The sequence below is a fragment of the Mustela nivalis genome, assembly GCF_964662115.1.
Source record: "Mustela nivalis genome assembly, chromosome: 7".
Classification (NCBI taxonomy): Eukaryota; Metazoa; Chordata; class Mammalia; order Carnivora; family Mustelidae; genus Mustela; species Mustela nivalis.
In genome coordinates, this window is record NC_139026.1 from 53597955 (window position 1) to 53619544 (window position 21590).

The 21590-nt window shown below is 36.9% G+C and overlaps 1 protein-coding gene across 1 annotated transcript; it reads right to left on the reverse strand.

The window, feature by feature from the left end:
* Window positions 1-5908: 5908 nt before the first annotated feature.
* Window positions 5909-21178, reverse strand: LOC309870231 (NKG2-A/NKG2-B type II integral membrane protein-like; the record flags this gene model as incomplete). The annotated part of the gene is made up of 5 exons (XM_082742425.1): window positions 5909-6061; window positions 19054-19205; window positions 19939-19992; window positions 20475-20552; window positions 20992-21178. 5 exons carry the CDS (start codon window positions 21176-21178, stop codon window positions 5909-5911), a joined length of 624 nt encoding a protein of 207 aa, XP_082598551.1.
* Between the last annotated feature and the right edge of the window lie 412 nt (window positions 21179-21590).

Sequence of the window (21590 nt, forward strand, 5' to 3'; positions counted from 1 at the left end):
GTGTTGTCTGACTGCTGAGGCCAGGACCACCAGTACTATGTTAAATAACAATGATGCCAGTGGACATCCCTATCTGTTACTGAATGTGGAAGAAAAGTTCTCAGTTTCTCCCCATTGAGGATGAAATTAGCTGTTCATGGTTCATATGTGATTTGCATTACTTTGAAGTATGTTCTCTCTATCCCTGTATTAATGAGGGATTTTTAATCATGATTGATTGCTGCATATTGTCATATGCCTTTTCTACATCTATTGAAATGATCGAATTTTCCTAACCTATTTTTTTAAATGTAGTGTATGACATCGTTTGCTTTGTGAATATTGAACCAATCTTGTTGCCAAAAATTAAATCCCACCAGATTATTTTAATTATTGTTGGATTTGATTTGCTAGTATGTTCTTGAGAATATTTGCATCCATGTTCATTCTGCATATTGGCTTATCATCCTCTTTAACAGTAGGGTCTATGTCTCATTCTGTTATTAAGGTAATGCTGGCCTCACAGGGTGAATTTCAAAGTTTTACTCACATTTCTTCCCTTTTTTTTTTTTTTTGGAATGTTTTGAGTAGTCATTGGAAAATGTTTTAATTTACCAGCATTCTGGAAGACTATTAATGAAATCAAATTCTTGGTTGGCAGAGTTTTTTACTTGAGATAAATATTCTATTATCTCCCAAATTTCATTAATTTGAATGAAGTTCTAGGTATATAAAGAGTTGTTATTCTCTCATTGCTTTTAATATATTTTTTATCTGTTTCAGAAGTATGACTACAATGTGCCCACATGTGATCTAGTTTTGTTTTTGTTTTTGTTATCTAATTTGGTTTTGCTGGGCTTCTTGAATTTAACTTGGTGTTTTTCAACATAATTGAAATAGCGTCAGCCATTATTTCTTCAAATAATCTGCTCTTTGTTTCTCTCACCTTGTAACATCCTAATACATGTCCTAACTTTTGGTATTATCACATTGATTGCCCTTGTGATTTTTATCTTTTTATTTTTTGTTTTTTTTGTTTTGTTTTGTTTTATGTATGAAAATTACTTTTCATCACCTCTCAGATTGCACTATTATTCTTATTCAATCCAGCGTATTTGAGGGGACAAAAGATAGATATTTGCATATTGTTTTAGGAGGGTCTGCAAAGAACCTGTTGTTGCAATTAAGGGCAGAAAAACATATTTTAAATGCTAACATCTTATTTTATCCTTAATCTTACACTCATTAATTATTAGAAAATAAAATTTTCCATTTAATAAATTGGGTACAGAAGATCAGACAGATACAACTTTGTCCTTTCTGCATTTTCTTTGGAACTGAGTGCCTGCAAAGAATACCTGTCCTGCTCTGGTACAACCACAGTAAATTATGAAACGGTTTAATCTTTCTCTGAATTTAGTACTGAAGTGAGTACTTTTTAACTCTGGGATCTAGAATAACAAGCTCATATTGTTCAACACCTAATGTATATTCTCAGAAAGTTTCCTTCCCTTCCCTATGTTCATCTGTTTTGTTTTTAAATTCAACATATGAGTGAAACAATATGGTATTTGTCTTTTTCTGGCTGATTTATTTTGCTTGGCATTATACCATCTAGTACCATGCACCTCATTGCAAATGGCAAGATTTCATTCTTTTTGATGTTTGAGTAATATTCCATTGTATATATACCACATCTTCTTTATCAACTCATCACTTGATGACATCTGGGTTCTTTCCATAGCTTGGCCATTGTGGACATTGTTTCTGTGAACATTTAGGTGTCTGTGACTGTTCTTTTCTTTACATCTGTATCTTTGGGGTAAATACCTAGTAATGCAATTGCTGGGTCATAAGTTAGCCATATTTTTTACTTTTTGAGGAATCTCCATACTGTTTTCCAGAGTGTCTGCACCAGACTGCATTCCCACGTACAGTATAAGAGGTTCAGGAACACAACAGACAAGTCCACTTTCACTGCTGTTGTTCAACATAGTACTGGAGGTCCTAGGCTCAGCAATCGGACAACAGAAAGAAATAAAAGGCATCCAGATCAGCAAAGAAGCAGCCAAACTTTCACTCTTCACAGACAACAATGATAGTCTATGTAGAAAACCCAAAGACTCCAACAAAAATTTACTAGAACTCACACAGGAATTCAGGAAAGGCGCAGAATATAAAATCAATGCACAGAAGTCAGTTGTACTGCCGTATCCTAACAATGAGACAGAAGAAATAGAAGTCAAAAAATGTATCCCACTTATAATTGCAACTAGAAAAACAACAAAAACAAAACATAAGATATTAGGAATAAACCTAATCAAAGAGATAAAGAATCTGTACTCTAGGGGCCCCTAGGTGGCTCAGTGGGTTGGGCCTTGGCCTTCAGCTCGGGTCATGAGCTCAGGGTCCTGGGATCAAGCCCCACATTGGGCTCTCTGCTTGGTAGGGGGCCTGCTTCTCCCTTCTCTCTGCCTGCCTCTCTGTCTATTTGTGATCTTTCTCTCTCTGTCAAATAAATATATAAAAAATTAAAAAAAAAAAAAGAATCTGTACTCTGAAAACTATAGAACACTCGTGAAAGAAATTGAGGAAGACACAGAGAAATCAAAAAGCATTCCATGCTAATGGATAGTAAGAACAAATATTCTTTTATATTTTTTAATTAACATATAATTTGCCTCATGGGTACAGGTCTGTAAATCATTAGGCCTACACATTTCAAAGCTCTCACCATAGTATATACATACCCTCCCCAGTGTCCATAACCAGCCACCCTATCCCTACCTTCCACCCTCCAGCAACCCTCAGTTTGTTTCATGAGATTAAGAGTCTCTTACAGTTTGTCTGCCTCCTGATTCCATCTTATTTTATATTTTCCCTCCCGACCCCTAAACGTCCCCCACCCTGTCTCTCAATTTCCTCAAGAACAAATGCTCTTAAAAAAATCTATCCTACTCAATGCAACTACAGATTCACTGCAATTCTTATCAAAATATGATCAGCATTTTTCACAGAGCTAGAACAAACAATCCTAAAATGTGTATGAAAAAGAAAAGACCCCAAATGGACAAAATAATGTTGAAAAAGAAAAACCAAAGCCTGAGGCTTCACAATTCTGGACATAAAGCTGTATTACAAAGCTATTATCGTCAATAGTGTATGGTATTTATTTTTAAGATTTATTTATTTCTTTGAAAGAAGGGGATAAGGGCTGAAAGCAAGGAAGAGAGAGTGTTAGCAGTTGGCACTGAGCATGTAGCTGGATGCAGGGTTGGTCTCATCACCTTGAGGTCATGACCTGATCAGACACTTAACTAACTGTGCCACAAGGCACCCCTCTTTCTACTCTGACTGCATACTTGATTAACTCCCTATAAATATTGTTCTGTGTGTATATTAAGAAGCTTCTCTCTTACATTCTCCCTTCTCCATGGTGAAAAACTCATATGTGTAGATGGGATACTCAACACTAGAAGGAAAAGAGCTCTTCATTGTCTTAAAGAGGCCATTCATGTTGAGAGGGATTATTGACAGATAAGATTTTATTGTCATGTTCATATCTTCTGCCCATTTTTGATATGATTATCTGTTTTGTGTGTGTTGATCTTTATAGATTCTGGATATCAACCTTTTGTCTGTACCGTCATTTGCAAATATCTTCTCCCATTCCGTGGGTTGTCTCTTTGTTTTCTTGACTGTTTTCTTGGCTGTGCAGAAGCTTTTGATTTTGATGAAGTCCCAGAAGTTTATTTTGGCTTTTGTTTCCTTTGCCTTTGGAGACATATCTTGAAAGAAGTTGCTGTGGCTGATATCGAAGAGGCTACTGCCTATGTTCTCCTCTAGGATTCTGATGGATTCCTGTCTCACATTGAGGTCTTTTATCCATTTTGAGTTTATCTTTGTGTATGGTGTAAGAGAATGGTCTAGTTTCATTCTTCTACATATAGCTGTCCAGTTTTCCCAGCACCATTTATTGAAGAGATTGGCTTTTTTCCACTGTATATTTTTTCCTGTTTTGTCGAAGATTATTTGACCATAGAGTTGAAGGTCCATATCTGGGCTCTCTACTCTGTTCCACTGGACTATATGTCTGTTTTTATGCCAGTACCATGCTGTCTTGGTGATCACAGCTTTGTAGTAAAGCTTGAAATCAGGTAACATGATGCCCCCAGTTTTATTTTTGTTTTTCAACATTTCCTTAGCGATTCGGGGTCTCTTCTGATTCCATACAAAAAATGGGCAGAAGATATGAACAGACACTTCTCCGATGAAGACATACAAATGGCTATCAGACACATGAAAAAATGTTCATCATCACTAGCCATCAGGGAGATTCAAATTAAAACCACATTGAAATACCACCTTACACCAGTTAGAATGGCCAAAATTAACAAGACAGGAAACAACATGTGTTGGAGGAGATGTGGAGAAAGGGGAACCCTCTTACACTGTTGATGGGAATGCAAGTTGGTGCAGCCTCTTTGGAGAACAGTGTGGAGATTCCTCAAGAAATTAAAAATAGAACTTCCCTATCACCCTGCAATTGCACTACTGAGTATTTACCCCCAAGATACAGATGTAGTGAAAAGAAGGGCCATCTGTACCCCAATGTTTATAGCAGCAATGGCCACGGTCGCCAAACTGTGGAAAGAACCAAGATACCCTTCAACAGATGAATGGATAACGAAGATGTGGTCCATAGACACTATGGAGTATTATGCCTCCATCAGAAAGGATGAATACCCAACTTTTGTAGCAACATGGACGGGACTGGAGGAGATTATGCTGAGTGAAATAAGTCAAGCAGAGAAAGTCAATTATCATATGGTTTCTCTTATTTGTGGAGCATAACAAATAGCGTGGTGGACATGGAGAGTTAGGAGAAGGAATTTGCGGGAAATTGGAAGGGGAGGTGAACCATGAGAGACTATGGACTCTGAAAAACAATCTGAGGGGTTTTAAGTGGTGCGGGGTGGGAGGTTGGGGGAACCAGGTGGTGCGTATTAGAGAGGGCATGGATTTCATGGAGCACTGGGTGTGGTACAAAAACAGTGAATACTGTTATGCTGAAAATATATAAAAAATAAATTAAAAAAAAGATTTTATTGTCATCGTGTTGCCTGTGAAGTCCTTGTTTCTATGGATTGTCTCTGTCTATTTCTGTTCTGTATCACTCTTGGGGTCCTTCTCCCTTTATCGCACCCCTCCCCTTAATATTTCTTACAGGGCCAGCTTAGTGGTCACATATACTTTAAGCCTCTTCAGGTCCTGCAAGCTTCTAATCTCTTCAACTGCTCTGAATGACAGCCTTGCCAGGTAAAGAATTCTTGGCTGCATATTCTTCTCATTTAGCACCCTGAAGATGTCTTGCCAGCCCTTTCTGGCTTGTCAGATTGATGTGAATAGGTCTGACGTTATTCTGATGGTCCTCCCTCTTTACATAAGGAATCTCTTCCTCCTAACTGCACTTAAGATTGTATACTTCATTCTAAGATTTGCAAGTTTTACTATTACATACCTGGACATTGGTCTCATTGATCTTGGGAGATAACCTCTCTGCCTCTAGCACAGGATTGTTTGTTTCATTCTCCAGATTCATGAAGCTCTTGGCTACAGTTTGGTCAAATATATCTTCTAGTCCTCTCTCTCTCTCCACCCCTTCAGGGATCCCAATAATTCTGACATTGGAAAGTTTCATGGCACCATTTATTTCTCTAATTCTGTTTTCATGGATTTTAAGCTCTGTTCCAAAGCTCCTTCTGCCTCTTTCTTTTCTATCAGTTTGTCTTCAAGATCACAAATTATTTCTTTGGCCTCATTTGCCCTAACTGTTAGAGTATCTAGATTAAATTGTATCTCATTGATAGCATTTTTAAGTTCTGCCAAATCTGGTCTCACTTCCGCCCTTAATGAATCTATGTTGCCATTAACAGTTTTCTCCAGCCTGACTATTGTCTTCATAACTACTACACTGAAGTCTATTTCTGACAACTTGCTTGGATCCATATCCATTAGATCTGTGGGAGAGGCCATTGTCTCTGGAGCTTTTCTTTGTTGGGTGTTCTTCCTCCTCATCATTCTGTTGAGTTGTGGTTGAGGGGATGTACAGCCAAAAATATAAACCACTATCCAGTCAAGGAGCACCTGATAATGTTTGGAGCAAACAAATGTCACCACAAAAAAAAAAAAAAAAAAAAAAAAAAATAGAAAAAGTAAAAGTAAAAGAAAAAAAAATTCCAGCCAAAATGCGCCCTAAGAGTAATATTTGTAAAGTACAAAAACAAGAACAAGCAAACAAATAAAAGGATAAATAAATAAATAACCAGGTGGGCTGTTGGGAAGTGGTTATAATCCCTCAGTGTGGGCAAGGAATGTCCATTTCTGTTCTTTTTGGGTGTATTTTGTTTTCTTTGTTAGAGAAAACATACATACAGAGAAATTAAAAGTGGTGTATATATAAAGGTATTATTGAATAGGGAAAAAAAGGACTACATTGAAGCTTATGTATATATATATATATATATATATATATATATATAAAGAAAAAGAAAAAAGTATATGTATAATACATTCAAGTTAAAAAGTTACTATGGAATATGTTGTATTTTTTTAATTATATTTATTTATTTGACAGAGAGAGAAATCACAAGTAGGCAGAGAGGAGGCAGGCAGAGAGAGGGGAGAAGCAGGCTCCCTGCTGAGCAGAGAGCCCAATATGGGGCTCGATCCCAGGACCCTAAGATCATGACCTGAGCCGAAGCCAGAGGCTTAACCCACTGAGCCACCCAGGCGCCCCTGGAATATGTTGTATTAATTAAACACCAGTTGAAATGGAAAGTATATTAGAATAACAAAACAAGAACAGCAAAGAGCAGGAATCACGAGAAATAATTAAAAATAAAGAGAGAAAAAAGTTGTTATCTCAGAAATATACAGGCTGTGAGGCAGTATCAAGGCTTAATAAACTTGTTTCCCCTGGTGTTGGGGTTTTCATAATTTTATGGGCACCTTGATTTTGTTGTCCTCTTGTTCTTTCAGCTTGTCTTCTGGGGCAGGGTTCTGCTGTGTTGATTTTCAGTTAATCCTGCGTGGGTGGAGTTGTGCTGGCCCCTATCATGGGACAGGGCTTTATGGAAACTGGTTTTTCAGGCTTTTGTTCTTGGAGGCTTTTCTTACCTAGTCGCTTTTCATGACATTGAAGAGGGTCAGAGCAAAGTAAACTGTCCACACCCAGACCTCTGCCTTAGGGAGAAGCCACCCTCTGCTCCTTTCTGAATCATCCAGAACATAGACTCCCCCTCTGCAAATCCCATTGAATACTGCAGCCTCCCACAGGTGGCGTGCATTCGCAGAGACCCTCTCAGTGGTTTCCTGAGACCTCCCACTTTTCTCTGTACCCCTGTGACACAAAAACCATGAGTGATACCAGTTTGGGCAAGTCCATCCCTGGTGGCTGCTGCTCCCAGGACTGTGGTCTCCAGACAAAGTTGGGTCCTCTCAGCTGTAGCGAAGCAGTGGGGTGGAGGTGACTATGGTGGTAGCAGTAGCTGTCAAGCCCCAGGGACCGCTGACATAAATCCCCACTGGGTCCTCTCAGGCACAGGTGGGCAGTAGTTGTGGCCAGTCCATGTGCCCACACCTAGGCCACCTGGTCCCTGCAATTGTCCCTTAAGCACCTTTGTTTTTTTTGAACACTGTTATCAGTCCCTTCCTGTCTTGAAGCCACCCATCTCAAAGGTATCACTGGTCCCCAAGCATAGGGCTCTTTTGACCTGGGGTATTGATTTCCAATGGCTGGTTTCTTTCGCCTCTCCCCACTTCTGTCCTCAAACATCTGTCTGTGCAAACCCAACTCCATCTTTTGTACCTCTCCATGGATGATCCTCATCCCTCATAGAAACCCAAACATGTATAATCTTATATTCAGGCTGATTTTATGGGTGTCCAGAGTAGCTTTGTAGCTTTCTAGCTAAATTTAGGAGACTGGTTGAAATGCAGTCTCACACTCTTCCGTCCCCCTTGGTGGGACCTTCAGTAAGAAGCCATTCTAATGAGTGATGCTGATAACAGGCGCAGCCATGCACTTGTGTATTCATGGGTAATAGAGGAAATCTCTGTACCTTCTTCTTAATTTGCGTGAACCTAAAATTGCTCTAAAAATTATAACTGAAACCAATATTATGAGATAATAATTTTATGACTTTTGAAAAAATGAGAAATATGTTCTTTATAGATGGTGAGGTAGCATTATACCAAAATTAGGTAACTAAAATGCCTGAGCTTACAAATATATATTTTTTTATCCAAGCAGGATTCGAAAGAAGTTTTATTTGAGTAAGAGTTGAAAAAGGGACACTTCTCATCACTCTCTGAAGAAACTGATGACCTGAAATACAGAGAATTATATCTCAGTACTCTTAAAAATATGAATCACAATATTCTGAAAAATAAATAGTTGATTTAGACTAATAGCTGTACATCTAAATCTGAATATTTCTCATTTCATTTTTTATGGAAACATTTTCACAATTGTGTTATATAATTGTTCACATATTGCATTTATTCTTTGTAAGATTAATCCTCTTGAGGCATAAAACAAGTGGTCAAGAAACTTACACTTTAGGAAAGGAGGTGGAGACTTTTGGCCATACAGATGAATTAATACTGATGTTCTGGGAATCTCTCCTAATCCATGAAGAACGAATTAAGAAGCTCAACAAATACTATGAGAAAACAAAAATTTTTTTGGAAGTTGAACAAGACTTTTTTGAATTTTGCAATAACATAGTTCATTCTTTCTTACTTTACAGATACTTTCAAATTTTAAAGTAATGTTACACACAGGACATGTTATAAAAATATCTTAGTAGAAACAAATGAAGAGGGGTTGGGAGTCAAGATGGCAGAGAAGTAGCAGGCTGAGTCAACATCAGGTAGCAGGAGATGAGCTAGATAGCTTATCAAACCATTCTGAACACCTACAAATCCAACAGGAGATCAAAGAGAAGAAGAGCAGCAATTCTAGAAACAGAAAATCAACCATGTTCTGAAAGGTAGGACCAGCGGAGAAGTGAATCCAAAGTGACAGGAAAATAGACCTCAGGGGGAGGGGCCAGCCCAAGGTGGATCAATGGAGCATAAAATCAGAACTTCTAAAAGTCTACTCCACTGAGGGACATCACTCCAGAGGCTAAGCTGGTGTGAAGACCACGTGGGGACAGCATGGCCTCAGGTCCCATGGGGTTACAGAAGGATCAGGTCTGTCTGATACCCTGTGTCTTCTGATTGGGGCATTTAACACATTTACACTCAGGGTATCTATTGAGAGATATGAATTAAGTGCCATTGTATTGCCTGTAAGATGACTATCACTCTATATTGTCCCTGTTCTTTTCTGATCTATTATTTATAGGCTCTCTCTTTGCTTAGAGGACCCCTTTCAATATTTCCTGTAGAGCTGGTTTACAAATTGTTTTAGTTTTTGTTTGTCCTGGAAGCGTTTTTTTTTTTTTTTTTTTTAATCTCTCCTTCTATTTTCAATGATAGTCTAGCTGGATATAGTATTCTTGGCTGCATGTTTTTCTCATTTAGTCCTCTGAATATATCATGCCAGTTATTTCTGGCCTGCCAGGTCTCTGTGGGACAGAACAAAGGCAGTCCTGAGAGGAAAAAATATAGTGATACAAGCCTTTCTCAGGAAAAAAGAAAGGTCTCAAATACACAACCTAACCCTACACCTAAAGGAGCTGGAGAAAGAACAACAAAGAAAGCCTAAACCCAACAGGAGAAGAGAAATCATAAAAATCAGAGCAGAAATCAATGAAATAGAAACCAAAAACAAACAAACAAACAAACAAAAAAAACAGTAGAACAAATCAAAGAAGCTAGGACCTTAGTTCTTTGAAAGAATTAATAAGATTGATAAACCCCTGGCCAGACTTACAAAAAGAATAGAGAAAGTACCCAAGTGAATGAAACCGTGAATGAAAGAGGAGAGATCACAACCAAAACCAAAGAAATACAAACGATTATAAGAAATGTTATGAGAAACAATACACCAGTAAATTTGACAATCTGGAAGAAATGGATGCATTCCTAGAGACATATAAACTACCACAACTGAAGCAGTAAGAAACAGAAAACCTGAACAGACCCATAACCAGTAAGGAGAATGAAACAGTCATTAAAAATCTCCAAACACACAAGAGCCTAGGGCCAGATGGTCTCCTGGGGGAATTCTACCAAACATTTAAAGAAGAATTAATGCCTATTCTCCTGAAACTTTTCCAAAAAATAGAAATGGAAGGAAAACTTCCAAACTCATTTTATGAGGTCAGCATCACCTTGATCCCAAAACCACACAAAGATCCCATCAAAAAAGAGAATTATAGACCAATATCCTTGATAAACACAGATGCAAAAATTATCATCAAAATACTAGCTAATAGGATCCAACAGTGCATTAAAAGGATCATTCACCACGACCAAGCAGAATTTATTTCAGGGCTGCAAGTTTGGTTCAACACCTACAAATCAATCATTGTGATACAATATATTAATAAAAAAAAGTACAAGAGCCATATACTCTCAACAGATGCTAAAAAAGCATTTGACAAAGTACAGCATCCCTTCCTGATCAAAACTCTTCAAAGTGTAGGGATAGAAGGCACATACCTCAATATTATCAAAGCCATCTATGAAAAACCCACCACAAATATCATTCTCAAAGGAGAAAAATTGAAAGCTTTTCTGCTATGGTCAGGAACATGGCAGGGATGTCCATTATCGCCACTGCTATTCAACATAGTACTAGAAGTCCTAGCCTCAGCAATCAGACAGCAAAAAGAAATTAAAGGCATCCAAATTGGCAAAAAAGAAGTCAAACCCTCCCTCTTTGCAGATGATATGATACTATATGTGGAAAACCCAAAAGATTCCACTCCAAATCTGCTAGAACTTGTATAAGAATTCAGTAAAGTGTCAGAATATAAAATCAATGCACAGAAATCAGTTGCATTTCTTTACACCAACAACAAGACAGAAGAAAGAGAAATTAAGGAGTCAATCCCATTTACAATTGCACCCAAAACCATAAGATACCTAGGAATAAAAGAACCAAAGAGGCAAAGAGTCTATACTCAGAAAACTATAAAGTACTCATGAAAGAAATTGAAGAAGTCACAAAGAAATGGAAAAATGTTACAAGCTCATGGATTGGAAGAACAAATATTGTGAAAATGTCTCTGCTACCTCAAGCAATCTACACATTTAATGCAATCCCTATCAAAATCCCATCCGTCTTTTTCAAAGAAGTGAAACAAATAATCCTAAAATTTATATGGAACCAGAAAAGACCTCAAATAGCCAGAGGAATGTTGAGAAAGAAAGCCAAAGTGATCCAGAAGCTTGTAGTTCCACAATTTGGAGAAGATGCAGAAAGCAATGGTCCTGGTGCCACAGGGGAGACTCAATCAGCAGGGGAAAAGGGACTGAAATAGCCCATTGACTTTTTAGCTCAGAGTGATGATTTTGCTTGGTAATGAATGAGGAAAATCCATACATGTGTCAGGAGAATATGACTGGCTAGGAACCAGGAGCCTAAAAAGAACAGTTTTTTTGTTGTTGTTGTTTTGTTTTTTGTTTTTTTTTTATCAGACTTGGGGCTGTGACCCAAGAGACTCTAGATCTCGATCAGTGTGTCTTCCTTGCTGACTCTCCCCTAGCTTTCAGGAACCATAACTGCACATGCTTTCTCTCCAGACTCAGGCTGCAGACTTCTCCAGCCTTTGGGTATTCATCAGTTGGGCCCCAAATGACCCAAAGCTCAAGGGCAGGATGAGAGAAGTCTTGTGGCCTAGTCTGGCCCAAGGGGACAGGCTACATGGTCAGCAGGAATGCTTCTCCTGCACTTTTTCTCAGGTGTCTATAAAATTATTTCCACTCCAGAGGGGGGGAAAATATTAGAGGTTGCAATTTTTCTGTCAAGCGCTGTGGCTCCCATAAATATAATAGGAAAATGCTGTTAGTAAAGGACAACAGAAGAGTTGACATGAGCTCTCTGTACACTGTTGATTGATGGAAAAAAAAAATATGCACACATGGAAAGGAGACCAAGATGAGCCAGTAGAAAGTAAAAGGAGAAGGAGACTTGAGAACTGATATTCCAGTTGTGAGCACTTCCTTCTCACACTCACATGCACACACACACACACACACACACACATCTCATGGCAGAGCATAGAAGTCCTATTGACCTGCACACTTTGAACACAGTCTTTAAGAGAACTTGAGGTAAAATCTAATCTACAAAGTCAAAAGGACAATTCCTAGGAATGCAGGCTAAAAAATAAGAATTTGGTAACTCTGAACAAAACCATTAGCAGGCAGATTTGAGGGGAGAAGATCCTGCAATAGAAGCTGTGCAACTTACAGAAAATACAAATCTAGGAATATGAAATAGAATGCATGATGACTAAATTATATTATCAAAACTATCTACCTAAAAATTAAAAAAAAAAAAAGAAAAGAAACTGACAAATCTTTTCCACACTAGTGGAAAGCATAGGTCAATATAAACTTCTACTGAGATAAGAATATTGTTTATTAGAAAAAAAGCATTTTATAGTACTATTTATAAATATATGGAAATTACAAAGAAAACAGTTCAGAAAACTAAATGAACATACAATGGCAACAGTAATATAAAAAATACCAACAGAGAAATAAAAGTATATGAATAAATTAGAGAAATTCTTGGTTTATCACTATATACCTACATGAAAATACACTAAATTGGCTCTCCAGAAAATTTGAGATACATTAGAAAAAATTGATGACATTGAGGAGGGAATAATGGATTTACTCATCTCACCGAAAGAGAACAAAATAAAAAAGAAAAATTAACACAGTCAGAAACCTTCAAAACAGTACCAGGAAAATTAACATAAGTCTAAATACAATCTGAGAAGGAAAAGAGAAGCAGGGGGTGGGGGTGGGAACAGTGCAGAAAAATAATCATAAGTCACAAAGAATGAACGACTTCTTAAATATCATTTAAAAAATATTATGGACCCCAGAGGCTCAACAAACTAATAATAGAACTATATCTATAACTCAAAACATAATGAAATGACTGAAGAACACATGCCAACACAGAAAAGAAACACTCCTGAAGGAACAAGGTGGAGCATGAGGTGACTGAATTTGTGTGAAAACCATGGAATGGGTGATACATCTTCCATCTCCAGCATCCCCGAGACCACATTATCTACCATAGAATCCACACATGCCATGGGCACAAGTTAGATAGGAGTGCGTCACACCAGTATAAGAAGCCCCAGGCCATAAGTCCTCCATGGAAACAATAACTTAAAAATATATCCTGGGACTCATGGGTGGCTTAGTTGGATAAGCTTCTGCTTTTGCTCAGGTCATGATCACAGGGTCCAGGGATCAAGTCCTGAACAGGGCTCCTGGCTCAGAAGGAGGCCTGCTTCTCCCTCTGCTTGCCACTCCCTCCTGCTTGTACTCTCTCTCTCACACACAAATAAATAAATAACTCTTAAAAAAATCAAAATATACCTAAACACAAACTAATGTATATTCAGTCTAATCATTTTGATTGGGGAGCCAATACCTTCAAAAGGAAAGGGACAGTCTTTCACAAAAGATGTTGGGAAATGGACTTTCACAAATGGTTGGGAAAACAATTAATTTGCAAAAGAATGAAATTAGAGGCTTACGTTTACACCATATACTAATGTTAACACAAAATGGACCAAATACCTAAACACAAGATACAATAAAACTATGAAATTCCTTGAGGAGAACATAGAGGGAAGTAGACAACATTGTAGCTCCAATATTGCTTTGGGGACTCTGAGGTCAACATGCTATATCAGACAGCAGAAAACATCCTCTTGGGAAGACCTTCTTCTCATGGATAAGATAGGAGAGAGTGGGATGATATTTTTAAAGCAGTCAAAGGGAAAGACAACTGTCAACCAGGAATACCTTAGTCGGCAAAGCTGTCATTCAGAAACGAAGAAGAGATAAAGATTTTCCCAGCATCCCAGGGGATGGTGTGTCAAAGTTTTGCAACATGCAAAACATATAATCATGTCAAAAAATAGGCAGAAAATATGAACAGACACTTCTCCAATGAAGACATACAAATGGCTATCAGACACATGAAAAAATGTTCATCATCACTAGCCATCAGGGAGATTCAAATTGAAACCACATTGAAATACCACCTTACACCAGTTAGAATGGCCAAAATTAGCAAGACAGGAAACATGTGTTGGAGAGGATGTGGAGAAAGGGGAACCCTCTTACACTGTTGGTGGGAATGCAAGTTGGTGCAGCCACTTTAGAGAACAGTGTGGAGATTCCTCAAGAAATTAAAAATAGAGCTTCCCAAGGGGGTAGGAGAAGAATAAATGAAACAAGATGGGATTGGGAGGGAGACAAACCATAAGTGACTCTTAATCTTACAAAACAAACTGAGGGTTGCTGGGGGGAGGGGGGTTGGGAGAAGGGGGGTAGGGTTATGGACATTGGGGAGGGTATGTGCTTTGGTGAGTGCTGTAAAGTGTGTAAACCTGGCGAATCACAGACCTGTAACCCTGGGGATAAAAATATATTATATGTTTATAAAAAATAAAAAATTTAAAAAAATAGAGCTTCCCTATGACCCTGCAATTGCACTCCTGGGTATTTACCCCAAAGATACAGATGTAGTAAAAAGGAGGGCCATCTGTACCCCAATATTTATAGCAGCAATGGCCACGGTCGCCAAACTGTGAGAAGAACCAAGATGCCTTTCAACGGATGAATGGGTAAGGAATATGGGGTCCATATACACTATGGAGTATTATGCCTCCATCAGAAAGGATGAATACCCAGCTTTTGTAGCAACATGGATGGGACTGGAAGAGATTATGCTGAGTGAAATAAGTCAAGCAGAGAGAGTCAATTATCATATGGTTTCACTTATTTGTGGAGCATAACAAATAGCATGGAGGACAAGAGGAGATGGAGAGGAGAAGGGAGTTAAGGGAAATTGGAAGGGGAGGTGAACCATGAGAGACTATGGACTCTGAAAAACAATCTGAGGGTTTTGAAGGGGCGAGGGGTGGGAGGTTGGGGGAACCAGGTGGTGGTTATTGGAGAGGGCACGGATTGCATGGAGCACTGTGCATGGTGCAAAAACAATGATTACTGTTAAGCTGAAAATAAATTTAAAAAAAATTAAAAACAAAAACAAACAAAAAGCCAATCTTGCAAGGTAGAAAAAAAGGTCTAATAAAATTGTTGTGTGCATTTTCTTGGAATACTAAGAAAAGGAAATTACATGTGAGTAGCAATCTAAACTAATTCTGATAATATATAAAAACAATGAACTACAAAATAAGTAGATTTACTGAAGCAATACCATTTTGGATTTACATTTGAAATTCCATTAACTTACTCTGTCACATTAGCTAAGTAAAGAAGGTCAAAGGATGTAATTTCTCTGATGCAGAAGATAAAACTAATTTTCATTTTTAATTAAAAAACATTTAGACTGATAAAAGAAAACACCCATGCAAAGACCTAGAATAGATATGATAACTCTGAGAAGAACTAATATAAAGCCACTGTTTATAAAAGGACAACCTTTAAAGTATGGATTGACAAAAATATATACAAGATCCAAGAAACTGAAGAGAAAGTGCGAAGTTCATACCCACATATATATGGAATGCCGATTTTGGCAAGGATGTAAAATCATTCCATGGAGAAGTATAGTGTTATAATAAATGTTGTGGAAACAATTAGTATCAAATGAAATTAATAATATATACTTTATACCATATTCAAAAATGTTTAAAAATGATTATCTATAGTGCAAATGATAAAATTTCAAGAAGATGTATTAAGAAAAATATCTGACCTAAAGTTGGGCAGAGATTTCTTAGAAAGAAAGAAAACATGATCTAAAAAGGAACAAACTGATGAAGTGTAGTTCCTTAAGATAATGTCTGCGCTTTGAAGAGAAAGGAAAGACAAGTCATAGACTTGAGAGGAAATATTTACAAATAATACATCTAATAAAATACTTGCTGCCAGAATAATAAAGAATTCTCAAAATACCATGACAAAAATTAAAAATATAACAAAAATATTTCAAAATACTTCATCAAAAAGCATATATTGATGGCAAATAAATACAGAAAAAGTTGCTCAACATTATCAGTCTTAGGAACATTCACATTAGAACCACTACGTATCAGAATTTCTATTCCAGCAAGGAGAGGATATGCTGCTAGTCCCTACTTCCTCCACCAAATACAGGTAAAACACCTGGATATTATACACAAAACAATATAACATTCAAACAGGCGATAAGAAAGGTGACAGAACTGTGCCCTCTATCCCTGAATGACACGGTGGTGAGCGCTCTGGAATTTCTTTTTGCCTCACATATCCCAGACTGGTGAGCAAACCACAGACAGCAAAGTGCACAGACAAAAGGCCCCAAAATGCTTTTTTTTTTCTCTCTAGTCAAAATAATAGAAAGAAAAAAAAAAAAAGACATGCTATAAAGACCCAAACAAACAAAAATGTAGATACTAAGTTAGTAATTTCAATCAGCCACTGACTATTCAAGGGGCACATCACTCAGGAATGCAGGAGAAATCAAGACATTCTGAGATAAAGGAAAACTAAGAAAAGTGTCACCTCCACACCCACTCTGAAAGAACTGCTAAAGGGAATTATCCAAACAGAAATTAAATGGTAACAGAAGGAATCTTGCAATAATCATCAGGAAGAAATGGAAAACAAAAGAAAGTATAAAACTATCATTAGGTCTAAGGGACATTGCTTCAACTCTAGTGTCTAAATTGTTTGATATTTGAATGAAAATCATGTTGAAGCAAAGTGAAAACATTCATGTAATTCTCAACATAAGTAGAGAAACATTTAAAACAAAGTATTTAAATGAGACACAGTAAAGGGACATCAGGGAAGGGAAGGCTTTACATTTTACTCAGAGTGCAGTGGGTTGTGACAGACTGTGTAGACTAATATATGTGTTTATAATTTTCTGTATAAAGATACATACTATCTACATTGTTTATAGGAAGCCAATTAGAACATATGGGGACATGTATATGACGATATATGTATAAAGTTATTTATGAAGAAAAGATCGACTTTGCTTTACATTATGCTCCATCAGTTAGGTTTATGATGTAGAAAACTTCACATTTATCTCACTGCTTCGCAAATACAACATCACCAAAAATAAATTCCAGTTGGATCAGAAACTCTAATTAAAGTGAAAAATTAATAAATAAAGAAAAAAGATAAAAGTAATATGGGAAATTATGTTTATGAACTTTGACTGACTTCTGAAATAGGTTCAAATAATCACTAACACCCAAATGATATATGGGACCATGGTAATATTAAAATTCTGATCATTAAAGGACTCCAATAGGGGAGTAGAAATGCAATACACAGATATTCCCATCTTATAAACTCAAAAAAAGAACTCATATTTAAAACATGATAAGGACTTCCAAGAAGACAGAATAAAACACCATTTAGGAGAAATGAGTGAGGGACACACTCGACTCCTTCTCACTGAATAGACTATCCATATAATTCACAGCCCAGAAAAAAAAAAAAATGATACTGTTATATAACCACCAGAACTTTTTGTCATAATTTTTCTCAAACCTCTGAATTTTTGGATCAAGGGACTACTTTGTACAATGTATTTACACAGAGGGGGACAAGATGGCAGGGAAGTAGGAGGAGGCGCCTTTTCAGCCCATACCCCAAAGTGAGCTGATTACCTACCAAAGAACTCCGATCACCCATGAAATCAGCCTGAGATCAGAATTATACACGTCTGGATCTCTACAGGGGCAGAAGACGCCAGTGGGCAGAGAGGTACACGGAAGGCCCAGGCTGGTGCTTTCGGACCTGCGTCCCGTTCTCAGAGCCTGAGACCCGCGCGTGACCCACAGTCTCCCCTGAAATTGGTGCCCGCAAGCCAGGCGCACACAATACATTAGATAAACAGGGATAATGTAATATATTGAAAGACATACATATCTATGACCGGGCAATTTCATACTAATGCTTAGAAAAAAATGTATAATAATCATATGTAAATACAATTATAATGTTACATTTATGCATTGTTATTTTGACAAATGTGTTTTTTATATTTCATAAATATACTATGCACTATGTAGTTATGTATAATAAGTTATTATAAATACAATATGTGGAAAACACACAGAAAAAGTCTTTTATAAAATAAATATTCATAATATGCACATACTCAAAAGGATGTAAGTTTCTGAGAATAGCTTTTAAAATGTCCTATTCATATAAGACAGCAGCAGTGAAAATTCACAAACTATAGACAAATGGAATAATATAGACGGATTGCAAATATCAAACAAGAAGAAAAGAAGATACACATAATAATGCATACTGCATGATTCCATCAATATATATGCCAAGAATTAGCAAAGACATTTCACAGTATTAAAGTTGGCAGCGCTAATAGAGGCTCTAAACTTCTCGCTCATGATCTGATTTGTAATTATGTTCTGACTGTTTTGTGATGAATATGCACAGTCATATAGTTTTCTTTTTTTTAAGAAAACTATATGACTGAGCAAAGAGCCTGATGTGCAGCTCAATCCCAGGACCCTGAGATCATGACCAAAGCCAAAGGCAGAGGCTTAACTCACTGAGACACCCTGGTGCCCAAATCATATAGTTTTCTTGATGTGTGGTAAAAAATACAATAAGATTATTTCAGGCAGAAGATCATTTATTATAAAAGTATGGCTTTCTGTGAAAAGCAAGAACTAGAAATTATTAAATGTATATTTTTTAAAAGGTATAAAAATAGTAAAATATCATAGAGTCAAACTATGCAATAGTAACAGACTTTAAAATAAATAAACAAGAAATATGTATGACTATATGGATGAGATCTACAAATGTAATATTAAAAAATAAGCATTTAATAAAAGCTGCAAACATTTGAAACCTCACCATTTCCTCTTCATCCTCTATGGAGAGCAGGGTAGAGCTCTTAGAAGCACAGGACAACCGACTCTCGTTCCATGATTTTCTTTCAGTGCTAATGTAGTAGCAAGTTTTGGAATATGTAATCCACTCTTTTGGACAGTGACCACAATGATAAGCTAAAGAAAGATTATGAGATATTATCCAAAAGGCTTTGGATATTAACACTTGCAAGTTTGCAACTTTCATATGTATACACAAATGTTATAAAACACATCATTTCACCCTCATAAGCGGGCAAAAATAAAACACATGCACACTCCCAGAAGAGTCAGGCTTTCATCCCTTACTTACATGCCAGTATAAAACAAAGAAAAATGACCATCTTTACACGCACTTCGAGTCCCTGAACAAAACAACTTTTTTGGAATTGTATAATGGTTTATATCATATAATGCTAAAGCAGGAGTAAATTTGAGACCATTGGTAACTATGGGTATAGTAACTTTATTTTAAGATCTATTTATTTGTTTGAGAGAGAGTGAAATAAAGCATGAACTTGAGGGGTAGAAGGAGAGGGGGAGGGAGAGAGAATCTCAGACTCTGCACTGAGCAAGGAGTCGACGTGGGGCTCATTCCCAGGACCCTGAGTTCATAACCTGAGTCAAAACCCAGAGTCAGATGCTTCTCACTGAGCCATACAGCCATCACGTATGCTGATTTTAAATTAATATTTCCTCATACTGTTGTGTAAGAGGTAATATTTCTCCTATACTCATCAATTATGAAAATTTACTATGTAATTTTCTAATTCATTTTCCCCAAAATCATCTATTATCATCCTTTTCTAGCTTAAGATACCTACAAAATACACGCTATCCTAATATCAGAGTTTTGGAAATGATTTTCTACCTTTCTGGGTCTTTATTTCCACAGACAGCTTGTTCTGCACCGGTCCTGCAGTAACTAGAAAAATTAAAGCAATGTTCATAAAACAATATTAAACTAAATAAATCATTATGATTTGAGTTTCTTAGTTTGAACTTTGGTATATTGTTTAGAATGAGAAAACTGTAACAAAATTGATTTTACCCATAAAAATTAAATAAAATAGTGAACATGTGGGGGAAGACAATTCAAAAGTTTAAAGAATCAAACCTCACAGTCTTTTGCAGTATTTGGTTTAAACAGTCTCAAGAGCTAACTTGTATATCTCCATAACGTCTCTCCCATAATTTATATTTCAGGTATGAAATTGGAATATTTTTGTAATACGCTCTATATAGAGTTATTCCGTTATTTCTACTTTTGACAGATTCAGAATAGCCATTCCACACTTAGGACATACATGCTTTAAATTGAGGTAATACCATTCCGTAATATTGTGCAACATTCCGAGCATCGATGATCATTAAAGTGAAAAATTCCCTTGTCATTGAAACACTTACAGGGAATAACAGCTATTGTGACCACAGTGGACAACAAGACAAGGCAGATGATTCCCAGGATCCCAGCAATGACCTTCCCTGGACATGAAGGTAAAGAGTTGGAAGAGAAATAAAAATGTTCAGAAAACATGGATGGAAAACAATCATTTAGGAAATTTACATACAAGAGAACCAACAAATCACAGGGAGTCACATATAAAAATTTGGATCCCAAACTTGCATCAATCATCATAATCTTCTCTCAGAATATAACATTACATTTGCAATAAATATATTACCCCCATGAGATTGGGTTAAGGCCATGAATTACAACACTTGAACAAGGCTCATCCTTAGATTTCAATTACAATACCATATTCCAGCTCCAAACTCTGATCCACACAAATGAAAAATATGGGAGATCATTCCCTACTCATTTCCTGCACCTCTGCTCCCCAGGTGCACATTCTAGAATAGTATACTGTGTCTGTATTAAGTATTTAAAGGTATTAAGTATTTAAAGGTAATTAAGTATTACCTTTCCATTGGTAGTTCTTGCCATTCCCTTGAAGATCCCGAGAAGCATCTTGAAGAGTTAATTCTGCATACGTTATTTCCTGCTCTGTTCCCAAAATGCCACGTTTAGTGCCCTCAGCTTTCACTTGCTGTTTTCTTAAACCCTTAACCTGACTGAGTTCTGCATAGGTAACTCCTTGGTTATTCATCTCTGCAGCTGTGTGGTGTCAGGCACAGGGCTGGGACTGTACTGAAGGACTTGATGAAGAGTGTATGCAATGACAAGATTGCAGGGACAGTAACAGTGGGTGGAGTGTGTGGTGAGTGGTAGTACTCATCTGCTGTTGAACACTGTAAAATGTAAAAAATGTAAAAGTAATGTAATGTAAAAATATAAAAAACAATGTAAATGTAAAACAATGTAAAAATGTAAAATGTAAAAGCTCCGTGGAGCTTTAAAAAAGTGCTTCATGATGAAATAAGTGGTTTTTATAATGATATTCTCTGTTTGACATAATAGTATTGGTTGGAAATATGTAAAGCAACAAATTATTGAAGAAAAAAATTCAGGAATAATATTGTCCTCATTAATGTAAGGCCAGATTCCACAGAACAGGTCAG